Source organism: Carettochelys insculpta, chromosome 5 (assembly GCF_033958435.1).
Source record: "Carettochelys insculpta isolate YL-2023 chromosome 5, ASM3395843v1, whole genome shotgun sequence".
In the NCBI taxonomy this organism is placed as follows: domain Eukaryota; kingdom Metazoa; phylum Chordata; order Testudines; family Carettochelyidae; genus Carettochelys; species Carettochelys insculpta.
Window position 1 is genome coordinate 118,354,937 of NC_134141.1, and position 12,742 is coordinate 118,367,678.

At 43.5% G+C, this 12,742-nt stretch overlaps 1 protein-coding gene across 1 annotated transcript in view; it reads right to left on the reverse strand.

The window, feature by feature from the left end:
• The window catches only part of SETBP1 (SET binding protein 1), a 336,945-nt gene that overhangs the window by 98,657 nt on the left and 225,546 nt on the right, over nt 1-12,742 (reverse strand). The window contains exon 3 of the mRNA XM_074995836.1: nt 508-3,970. Within this exon, the coding sequence (XP_074851937.1) occupies nt 508-3,970 (3,463 nt within the window). The remainder of the gene's footprint in view (nt 1-507; nt 3,971-12,742) is intronic.

The window sequence follows — 12,742 nt, forward strand, 5'->3', positions numbered from 1 at the left end:
GGAAGTGAGATATTTAGATTAGGATTCTAACTAGGATCTCTACCCATCTACCCATCCAAAAAAGCCTACTGTTACAATACCTGGATATCCTGATTGATGCTACAACACATTACTAATAGGGCTGGTGCAGTGTCCCACAACTATCATTTAACTAGACAGCGCATAACAACAAGAATCTTTTCTAGCTTCTCCATGCCACAGTGTGCTGGTTCTACTTCCAAAGGTCATGCAAGCAAAGACTCAATTTGTCGTCATCAGAACCGCTAGATTCCACTGAGAAGAAAACCTGCAGTGCTCCCCATGCTAGCAGTCACCTATAGTAGTTTTGGCTTAAATTGGGCCAACATTCTCGGCAACCCCATAACAATCCAAAGTCTGGATAATGTTGAGGGTGGGAGGTTGTTTAACGAATACCAGCGAAAATAAGTGACTAAATTTTAAAAAGAAATTAACTGTTGAGATTGCCAAGCTCCCTGCCTGTGTTCAGGTTAGCAATTTAAGGCTTACCTGAAGAGGCTGAAGAATCATAAGCACTTCTGTCCTTCCTATTCATCCTGAAGGATTGAATTTCCTTTTCCCTGTAAGTTCCAAACCCTTCAAAGCTTCTTCTTTTACTCCCACTTGCATCATTGTCCCGCTTTTCACTGGAGGAACTGATTTCACCAAACATGTCCAGGGACTCTGACCTTGCACCACTCTCAGTGTTACCCGAGCACCTCTTTGTGCAAGAGTCAATGGGATCATTGCTCGAGTCACTTTTGTCTTTGCTCTGCGCCCACTGCTGGGCATCAGAAAGCGACAACGTAGACAATGTATCCACTTCAAAGTTACTCTTGGAGCTTTTGTGTCCTGTTTCACAATGCTGGTGCTTTTGTTTCTCTTTATGCTTGCTTTTCTCATTGAGCAATGAGAGGTCTTTGTCTGAGCCACTTAGCCTTTCACTGATCGTGTGGCTGGAGAAGCCAGTTGATTTGCTAGAAAAAAGACCGCTCAGGTCTTCATGTGCCCCCAATATCCGCTCATCCTTATGCTTGTGCTTATGTTTGTGTTTTCGTTTGTGAAGTCGGCCACTAGAAAGGCTTGTTCCTCCAACCTTTGGAGGTGCCAGGGAGGTCTGCATGTCTCCCAGGCTCATTCCCACAGGCGTCTGCAGGTGCACTCCATGTTTGGCTTTATGCTTGGCAGTGGTGGACATCTTCATATGAGAGCTTGAATGGAACTGGGGTGGTGGCACTGTGGGCCTCATAAATGGGGAAGCTGCTCCCAATGTGTGGGACAGGTACAAAGGAGCTGGATACTGACCGTAGTAACCAAGGTTCATCATAGGCATTGATGTGTAAGGCATTCCATAGGGTGCATAGTAACTCCCACTGGGAATAGGGTAACCGAACCCTTGTAAAAAAGGCACCTTTGTCATGGTGTCATTGGTTTTGGCAGGTCTGCCACGCTTCTTCTTAGACTTCATGTCAGAGGTCCTGCGAAGATAGAGCAATGGGTCATACTGGATATATGGCACAGGGTAATAGTGATCAAAATTAATCCTGAAAATGCTGGGGTATGGATTTTCATGGTAAAATGTGTAGCTTCTATGGGAAATCCTGAACACTTGAAACTTGTTGATGAGCTCCTCGAGGTCTGCAAGAAACTGGAGATCATCCCTGTTTTGCAGGCTCTTCCTTTTCCTCTTGTGCTTTGGCTTCTTAATACTCTCATGAGCAAGAAAATTATCAACAATGAGATGTTTCTGCCGGTGACCATGCCTGTTCTTTGTGCTGGTGTTGGACGGTATGGCCTCTGTATTGTCCAGGGTACAAAAATCAAAAGAGTACCTCCTGCGGGATTCTGAGCTTTTCTCTGCTTGGTCAGAAGTGCTGTTGTTGTCTGTACCTATTCCACTGTCGCTGGGAATGGTCTCCTCACTGTGAGACTCACTCACAGGTGACAGCGTGACTTCTTTCAGAGAACCTATTTCACACAGATGTGATGGTGAATTAGCCATTAACCTGGGTGGAGACAGCTTCCAAGTTCCACTGTGCATTCCTTTCTGGGTTTTCGTAGGAAGAGCACTGATGGGTTGCAGATTTGGCATAGTTTTTAACTCTGAAAAATTTGTTTCAGTGCTTGCAGGGCTAAGGTTGCCATTAGATCCCACTAACTGCGTTGAAAGCGGATGAATAGCTGCTGGTGACAATGCCATGAGTGACTGCAAGTTGGAAGGCACTGCTGGGTTTTCTGGCTGGCTCGAAACAGGCCTTGAGTGCTTGATGGCTGTCTTGGGTTCATCTGGAGTGGGCTGCAGCTCTGTTCTTGGTTTCCTGCCCCGTTTTTTGCCAATGTAGATAGTCCCTCTCTTGCTGACATTGATTTGCTTCCCTAGTCTGGCATCGATGGTTGCAGCCCCTGTGCTTGAGGGTGGCTGGGCTTTTGTTTTCAAAGCTATGTTGCTGGAGCAGGACAAGATCTGATTCAAAATATTCTTCCTCTTGAGCGTCTTCATCTTGTTGATGGTCTTGATGGTCTTCTTATCCAACACTCCCAGCTTGCCAACCTTTTTGTGAAACTTGAGTTCACTGATAGATTTGTCTTCCATTGGGACCATCTGGGCTAGCTTGGCCAGGTTCCGTCTCCTCTTTCTTTTCTTTGTGCCTGGAAATTCTCGATTGATTGGACTGACCGGGCTGGTGGAGGTTCCCTCATGGATGGTTTCAACAGTGAGTAAAGGCTGTTTCTTTGGTCGTCCTCTTTTTTTCTTGATGGGTGTAATCACAGTAAGACTGTCTGTATTGGTATACAGAGGGCTAGATGGTGTGATGGGATAGGCAGAAGGAGGCTCCACCATCAGCTTCTCAGATGTAGCCACGGAGGCTTCCCGAAGCATGTTTTTAGGTTTGCTGCAGGTCCACCTCCGTTTTGCTGCAAGTTTTGGGTGCTGAATCTCCGGCAGTTTGCTAGATGCACAAAGATTGGTAGCTGCGGACATGGATGTTGGAGTTGCAGATTTTCTGAGCCTACTTGCACTGTTTGGGTGAATTTTGTCAGTCACCCCATTGCTCTCAATAGCTGGCAATGGGGACTCATTTTCAGAAGCCTTCCCTGACTTCATGGCTCGGAGATCTTTTTTGCTTCCCTCCATTTGTGAACTAGTCCTGTTCGCTACTTCACAACTCATGGGAAGTCCAGAAGGCAGGCTTTTTTCCTGGATAGTTTTCTCTGCTGAAGATTTAGCAGATTGCCTTTTTTTCCGTTTGTGGCCAGACATATCTGCTGTTGGAGTCTTTATTGGGATAGTAATTCGTACGTGACTGGTGTCACTCTCAGAACCATGGGCAGAATTTGGGTTCTGTCTCAAGGGCGATGCTTCTAGCATTTTGTCCGTTGAATAAGTTTCCTTTTTCCCTTCCATGCTGTCATGGGTTTTGTTCTCAAATGCTTTCTGGGCATTTTTCACCCATTCTACATCTGTGTTTTGGGTGGCTTGATTTATCAAGTCCTTTTTGCTGGATTTTTTCTTTGTGCTCCCAATGGGTTGGTCAGGGATCTCCATTTGACTTCCTCCCTCTTTATCCACTAGAGATGAAAGCCCATTGCACTCAGATGGATTGCTAGGCTGAGATGCTGCAGTGACGTTAGTTGGTGATGGAACTGCAGTGCATATTGGCAGCTCTTTATTACTGGTTGACAACTGACTCCATGTACTTCCTGCACCAGATTTTTTCGTTTGAGATTTGCTAAAAGAAACAACCGTCTCTTGAGCACAAACCTTGGTGGCACTAGCTACGTCTCGGCTGGATTCTGTATTGAGGAAGCAATTCTGAGAAGCAGATCCAGTGTCAGAGCTTGCTGACCAGTCAAGATGGTGCTGGTTGCTGCTTTTTTGCTGGTGCTTTGATTTTAAGGTTTCACTGGTGAAGTCCTTTTGGAGGCTTGGGTCATAGTGCAGAGCAGAATGCTTTGGGGGCTTGTCATAAACCTACAAAGCAAAAGAAAATAAAAGTGAGTTAACTGGGCCAATCATAATCACTTCAGTAAACATGCACGATGAAGGACAATTGTTCTTAAATGATCTTTTCTTAAGTTCTAGGATACTTTATAAAGTCACCTTAAAAAAGGACACACGTGAAACTTGACCACAAATTTATGAGTTGTAAATGCATCTTTGTGCAACTTTAAGATCACTAGAAATATCTTTCCACACACTTAACTTAATAACCATATACAGGAGTGTTCGTGTGTGTATGCCCACTTTAAACACAGACAAAACATTCTCTTGTAAATGGCCTGATTTTGCAACCTGTCCTGCTGTTGAGTCACCACGGCCAGTGTAAGAGAGGGTTGTAGAATCAGATCTGTTTTTTGCAGCTCAAGTATTGCAGTACAGTGCTAGTACAAAAGAAGTGGAAGTCACATGGTCTAGAAAGTTGAAGTGAAATAGACGAGTCTGCTTTTCTTAGAAACTTCATTGAAAGGGGGTGAGAGGTATAGTCATGGATCTTCAAAGACTTCCTTACATACTTAACTTTATGTATGTGAGTAAGTCTCTCTCAGGGGTCAGCAAGCTGCAACTCCTGAGCCACATGTGGGTTCTTAATGAGCCATTTGTGGCTCCAGACACTGCCGTGGTTAACTCCTCTACAGCTTTCTATGAGCCCCCCTGACAAGAGACCCCTGGGCAAGGCCTGCCCACAGACCTTGCCTCAGGCAGGGTCTCTGCTCCACTGGCAGGTTGCTGACCCCAGGACATGAGAGAAGACTGGGGGTATGTGCACACATCCCGCCCCAGCACTTCGAGAGAAAAGCGCATGGCAGCAGTGATGGCAGTGGCGGCTCTGGTGAGTTACCAGCATTGGATTACAGTGGGTTGGGGGAACGGGGATTGGCTGGGGATACTTATATATCCATATACTTAAAAGGTTACTTTATTAAAAAAAATGAGAAACACTGATGTGGAGGGTTGATGTGAACATCGCTCAGTCCTGCTTAAGAGCCTATCCCCAGTCATAGCATTTTTCTTGTCCTTATTTGCTCTCCAACCCAGGGATGAAAGGAACTTAAACTTTCTAACTGGTACAAATCATTGTGTGTGCTGTTCTTAAATCAGGGGTTACAAAAAGTATGGTTTGACATTACTTATTAAAGACTATCTCACATTCACATGCATTGTGGCTCTTGAAGTATTGATTTTGTAACCGCATTTGAAAAAATGGGTCTTCTTGATATTTTGATTGCAGACTGCTGGCCTAACTGAACTACTTATGTGAATATGGCAAGGCAGGACCCAAAGTAGTTTTCAACATCTCTTTCCATTTTAATGAACTGTGTTATGTAATGTAGGTAAACAGTAGTTTCAATCTGGCATCATTTTGTCAAGATTCAGGGACAACATTAAAGGTACAATTAAGTTGAAGAATACTACAGAGCAATTGAAAGTCCGCATTGATTTTTGGTGGACTTTCTTTAGATGAAGAAATGATGTATGTTCAGACATAATATATTCAAAAGCTACTTCAGACAAAATAAACCCAGCCCATTTGCATTTACTGACTACTTCTAGACTCTCTTTTGTTGGTTTTATTATTACTTCCTATTCATTTTTGTGAAGCTCCATGTCAAACCGCGGAACAGAAGACTGTTCAACTTAGAAAAGAGATGACTAAGGGGGAATATGATAGAAGTCTATACAATAACAAACGATGTGGAGAAAGTGAATAAGGAAGAGTTATTTACCCCTTTACACAACACCAAAAGCAACCATCATCCAATGAAAAAAATAGGTGGCAGGTTTAAAACAAACACAAGGAAGTATGTCTTCAGACAATGCAGTCAGATCTTGGATCTCAATACCAGGGGATGTTGTGAGGGCCAAAAGTACAACCAAGTTAAAAAAAGAATTAGAAAAATTCATGGAGAATAGGTCTATTAATGGTTATTCAGCCAGAGGATCATGGACTGAACCCAGTGTTCTGGGTTCCTAGGCCTCTGACTGCCAGAAGCTTAAAGTGGACACCAGGTGATGGATCACATGATAATTACTCTATTGTCCCCAACCACTATTATTAGTCTAGATGGACCACTCATCTAACACTGGTGGTGTTTAAAGATGCTGAATGACCAGGTTCAGGGTTTACTATAGACTCATAAACACATGCATGATTGGCAAGTGGATAGTGATAGCTCCTTTGCGTATACATCGACATCAGGCATGTGGTCTTGGTGGGATATATCATCATATTTAAGCCATTCTGCAGTAACTGGAGACTTTTCAATTCTGTGGATTGCTTAGCATTCACACTTGTAGGCTGAGCATGCTTAGGAAAGAAAAAAGTTCCTGGGAAAAGTAAAGTGAGAGAAGAGAGTGTGCAGAAGTCATATACTGCAGATGTTCTGGTCTGTGGCACGCTTTTTCACAGCCTAACCCTAGAACCCAAGCAGTAAAGAAAGGAATGAACTTGCTGCTTGTTCTGCAAGCAGCTCCCTCTAGCTCAGCATTGAGTCAAATGAGGGCTTGGTCTACACTAGCCAGGTAAGACAATTGCAGATATGCAATTCTAGCTATGGCAATTACATAGCTAAAATCGATTTATTTGCAATCAACTTACCTGGCCGTCCTCACTAATAAATGTTGATGGGAGAGTTTTTCCTGTTGACTTTCCTTAGGAGGGTCAATGGTCAACTCATGATAGGTTGATTTTGTGCGTCTCCACTAAATGTGTGAAATCGAACCCTCGAAGATTGACCCTGAGTGGTCTGATCTTCTGGGAAATGCAGACATGGCCGGAGTGGGCAGGAAAGGGAGAGGCTGCATTGCTATGACTTGTGCTGTACTAGGTCAGCACAATCTGTGTTGTGTATTTACTTGGACGAGTTCAGTTTCCAGGTTATGAACTTGATATACTTCTTCAGATACCCCTATGACAATGTATCCATCTGCATCCATCGCATTTGGCGACTGAAAAAGGCGGGCACTGAAATATGGTAGGTACCATATAATTATTTTTTAAATAGTTATAAAGCTCATGAAATACATATTCAACTTCATCCTTCCCCCGCTGCTTTTGTCAGTTCTCAGATTCATGACCAGATAGCACCTGGCTCTCATAAATGTGTGCTGTGTGGAGGACAAGGGGGCAAGAACGGCTCCAGAAGCTATCCCCACATTTTGCCAGGTCTTGGTAAAGATCTAGGCACAACTGCAGTCCCATCACTACTTCCCTGCTCCCCATGGAGCACACATGAAGCACAATCTATCCTTATTCTAGCTCTCACCACCAGACTGCCATGGAAGCAGAAGCACAGTGCCCTTGATCAAGCTGTCTAGTAGCCGGCTTTCTCTCCTGATGGCTTTGTGAACTAGCTACCCCAAAGCAGCATGACACACCATCTCCTGTCATGCACACTGCATACAACAAGCTCAGTTGTGCCTATACTCAAAGTTCAGGTCCACACCTGGAATTCTAGCCTTGCTGAAGTCAACAGCAGTTTGCTACTGAATTCAGTCAAGCCAGGATTATGCCTCTTGTTTTCATGCTGGTCTGTAAAGCAGCTACCAGCCCAAGAAGACTCCTTGGTGTGATTTCTTGCTTTCATTAATATTTGCATTGCAGCAGCACACAGACAGCTCCATATTGGGGCAGTGCTGGGTGCTGTACAAACACAGGTATACATAATCTGTGCCCCAAAGATCTCTAAATAGTAAGGTTTCAGACTTAAAAAAACTCTCCCAAACTGGAAATTACAGGTCTGCGATGCTGTGAAACTGACAGTGTTCCACCCTCTTCCATGAAGACACAGCACTCTACTTCAGCGGCATACCTAGCTCTACGTCTGTACACAAAGTAACTGTCTACACTAAAGTTCTTCCCAAAATGCTGAGTTGCTAAAGTCAATGCCTAGAGTAATTTCACTTGAAAAAGAGAGGGTTATAGCAGTCAGGAAAAAAAAAAAGAAAAAGAAAAACCAAAACACCACTTGCTACTAATGTCCCTCATCTTTGGCTTGAAAAATGCAAAAGAATATTTAGTTCATGGCTTTAAAAAATAGGATCAACAACTTGGATACCAAAACCAAATCAGCTGGATTTTTGGGATATGGGGCTTCTCTAAATTAAGCTGTAAGATGTAAGGGTTGTGGAGCGCCCCAAAATGTTACATTCTAGATGCCTTGTGTGGATCTTGCTAGGGCAAACTAAAACATCAATATTCAAGCTAACTAGGTACCATTCTGCTCCAAGCAGCAGCATCCACCGAGGGCAATGAGCTAGATAACCCTCGGGAGTACTGTGCAATTCACACAATAGCATAGTTCAGATGTACAGAATGAACCTCTCTAATGCAGAACTCTCTCATCCAGCAAACTCCATAATCCGCCATGATTTTACTTAGCCAGACAGCCACTTATCATGAGTGTGGCCAAGTTTCCTGTGGCCCCATGAAGTTTGTTTACAGCCACCTGTCCTAGCTCTCAGTGCTCTGTGCTCTTACTTACTCCAAATGTTGTCTGAGAGCCCAGTAAGCAGTAGAGATATCTACCTACCTCATAGAGTTAGCAGGGACAGTCAGAGGGCACTGATTTCTGTCCTCTGCATTCACAACAGGACCTATCACCATCCGTGACTTTTTTGTTTTTTAAATCTATTTGCCCCAGATACCTAAATGGCCCCCTCAAGAATTGAGCTCACAACCCTGGGTTTAACAAGCCAATGCTCAAACTACTGAGTTATCCCTCCCCACAAGAACTACTCAAACCAGTCTAACAGCTGTGTGGCCAATAGGCTCCCACCCAGCTGGCTCAACCACTATCCCTCCCTCCTTCTGTGGAAGCGTTGGTAATGTACTAGAAAATATTGACCTCCCATCATCCGGCAAATTCTCTCATCCAGCATCATTTAGGGCCTGAGTGTGCTGGATGAGAGAGGTTCAACCTGTAGTCAGTTTCCCCTCCTTTCCGATCACCTCTCCTAAAGCAGAGCCTGATGCCGAAACTACCAACTGATCTCTACCAAGAACCCTTCTCTTACTACAGTAGACAGAGAAACAACATTTATATTATAGTGCATGAACAGAGATGCATGTGACATCTAAGGTGTCAATTCCGCAACCACTTAATTATACGAAGCACAAAACAGACACTCTGATTTCAAAGTTCAGCCCATGGGGATGGGTCTGCAGGATTGTGCCATGTATTCTCGCAATTCTGTATCTTTGCCCAAGCATACAACAGCCCCTTGGGTCTCTTACAATGTAGCTTCTTCCAGTGTCACTCTCGCCTGTCCAACACACACACATCACTCTAACAGAATCCTTCAGCATATGCTACTTCAGAACTGCAGCCGGAGATCATGCGGCCAGCAGCAGGTTCAATTTGATTTGCTGCAATTGATATGTGGGCCTTGTTTACTTAAAAGAACTGGCAAATCAGCTGAAAGTAATTCAGTTAAGTGTATTTTGTTCCCACTGTATCCATCTGGATCACCGTCTGATCCCATTGTCCCTCCTGTTTCAGCTTCAACTTGCCCTGCTGGGTGATTCTCACAATCAAAGGGCACTGTGAACAAAGACAGAGAAACAACAAAAAAACAAACAAAAAATCCTGCAACAACCCCTCCACGCCGTCAAAACAGCTGTGGAGACTGGGGGACTGTGAACAGGGCTTCTTCTCTTCAGACAGCAGCTGATGGTCATTTCTCATCGCATTCTGTAGAAGCCATTTCTTTGTACAACTGCCAGTACATAATATACAGCAGCTTGGCTCATCGTGCCAATAGGCTGTTGGCTTCAACAGGGTTCATTGTAGCTATATCTGTGTTAATGAGGGCAGAATCTGGCCAAGTGCGTATATTGATGGGAATAAAGGATTTATGCTTATTTAGCTTTGGTTGGTCTGTATAATTTAATGACCAGTGTCTGCCAACATTTGCATTTTGCTATTCTTGAGGCCCCCAGTCAGAACAAAGTGGGAACTACTTCAGCATCCAGCAATTAATGCAATGCCTTGCCTGATATCCTTTCTTGAGCAAGGTGGGGATAGGAGTTTACTCCACGGAGTTGGCCACTTCAAAGATTTCAGCAGAAGTCCTATGATATTTGGTGCAGGTCTCAGGATATGTTTATACAGCAATGTTATTTTGAAATAAACTATTATGGAAAATCTCTTCTGGAACAGGTTATTTTGAAATAACGGTGCAACACACAAAATGCGTTTTGAAAGAGCTGACCGCTACTTTGAAATAGAGTGTCCAGACACATTAGAGCCTACTGCAAAATAGAGCCATTTTACGCACTATGGCTTATTTCGAAATAGTTCCTACTCCTTGTCTACACAGCCCCATCTTGAAATACCTATTTCAAAATAGGCGCTGTTCCTCGTACAATGAGGTTTACCAATTTCAAAATAAGCCGGCTGCTATTTTGAAATTATTTCGAAATAGCAGTTGCGTTGTGTAGACACTCACAGAGTTATTTTTGGAATAGCAGCCATTATTCTGAAATAACTTTGCTGCGCAGATACACCCTAAAAGCCCTAGCTCCTGGATGCCTGTGACTATGTGAAATTCTCAGTTTATATTACTAAGTTTCTAGAGCTCAAGGCTGCAGAAACAAGATGGGAATCAGTGTAAGTGAATCCCAAGAGCTTAGAAAGCAGAAGACAAAACAAATATGAAACCCTAAGTAGTCAAGTAAAGAAAAAAACCTTCCTGATTTTTAATGCACTCTCGTGATCTTTGGCACCCAACTTGAGGGTTTTTAACACATAGGGCTGGCAATGATACAGTGACCTATGACAGCAGCAAGCAACAACACACCCAGAGGCTGCTCAGAGAATAAGGGAGGGAGATGGATCAACTGCTTCCAACTTGCTCCTTGCATGCTGCCCACCTGCAGCTGCACATGCCAATCCGCACAGTCTTCCCGGGTGCATATGGGAGATAACGGCCCACTCCCCCTTTACACCTTTATGCTGTTATGCAATCCAAGCCATACGCTAACTGCTTAAAAGTGAGGGCCGGATTTTGCCAAACCATGCTGAGCTGTGCCTTATTCTGTCAGACAAGTGGTAGAATCCAGTCCACAGAACATCTTTACATGTAATTACTGCATCTCTTCTTGCAGCTCACTTGATAGCAAGTAGGACGTCTTCATGTCACCCTCCTATTTGTGAGTCTGTTGATGGCTGAGCAGTCCTACCTCTCACTTTTGAATCATTCGCCTTTCAAAGCCTAACCCTTAAATCAATGCGCTACTTACTGCCCAAGAAGAGCAGGAGGCAACACTAAAACTGACTGATCAAAAGCAAACACTTAGCAAAAATAATATAGGGGTACAAAAATCGATACAAGCTGAAATAAAAAAAAAACACACACCAAAAGAAAACTCCTTTCCAAATTGTAAGGAAACCCCCTTTGACACATGCATGTTTCTCCAGAGGTAGCACAGATAAAGCTTGTCAAGAACTCAGCTCACAAATCAAAGTTAATACTATAACGCCCCCTCTTTAAATCATTCGCAGATCCATCTGGGTAATGGCTCCTCAAGTGTAATTCCCTATTAAGAGGCTTTATCTGCAGAGATAAGCAGCTGGTTCCCATGTCACTAATTGCTGTCTGCTGTGATTTTAAAACATCTGCACCATTGTGCTCTTCATTTTCATATTCTAATCACCCTGAAACTTGAAAAAGGTACATCATTGATTGTTTCTGTGGGTTAATTAGTACACAGTCTCCTTGCAGAGACAATTTAAAGGCAGTCAGAACCTCAATCAGCAAGTTTGTTTTAAAAATTAATAACATCGGGAGTGTCTGTAGGGACTGGCATCCACAGTGACACATAAGAGATCACTGTGGGGATATTCCATCCTTTTTCGCCCTGTTCTTAGGACAGGGAGCAAGGGGGAAACTTTTCAGAAAGATATAACAATGTAGAATCATATAATATTATCTCAGCCATCCCCGAGGCCCTCTAGAAATGTAGTCTAGAAGCCTGAAGTCCCCTTTTTTAAAAATGATGGCAGCACTCAGGAACTAACATCTCCTTGAAAATGAGAGACTCCTGAGTACCCTGACGCCTAAGCACCCAAGGGACTTTTGAAAATGGCATTTAGGAGGTGGGAAAATGCTACCTCACAGTTTTCAGAAGGGACCACGGACTTTGGCTGGAATTTTAGGTGCCCAATATGAGGCACTTTAAAGGAGCATGATTTTCAGAATATGAAGAGCAGCCACCTTCTGAAAATAAGGCTGTCTTTTTTAGTATCTGAAACTGGGCATCCAAAAATTAAGGCACCCAAAATCCACTGGTCACTTTTAAAAATCTTGGCTGGGTTACTGGGGGTTATGGGAAAGACTTTTAGGGGAGAATAAAACAAACAAACAAAAAAAAAACAAAAACAGCTCAACAAAGGCATAAATGAACCTGGCTCCTTTGAATTCTTGGCTCAAAGTTGAGCCCAAGCAGTGCTGTCCTTTCTTCTCCCAAGGGAATGGCTGAAAACTGGCCATTGGAAACACACAATCAGCAAAATAAAATTTCCATCAGCCTCTTTTGAGATCCTGGCAGGCTGGAATCATTCTCCTATAGCCTATATCATAATGGCTTTATGGCCTATTATACATCAGCAAACAGGGGCTTGATGCGCTCTGTTCGGTTGGAGGATTTCTTGGGGCATGAAACCTTAATAACGCAGAGTGAGGCTGTAAACAAAAAAGAGCCAGGCTTCTGAAAGGTATTGGCAACTAACGAGCCCCCAAGGT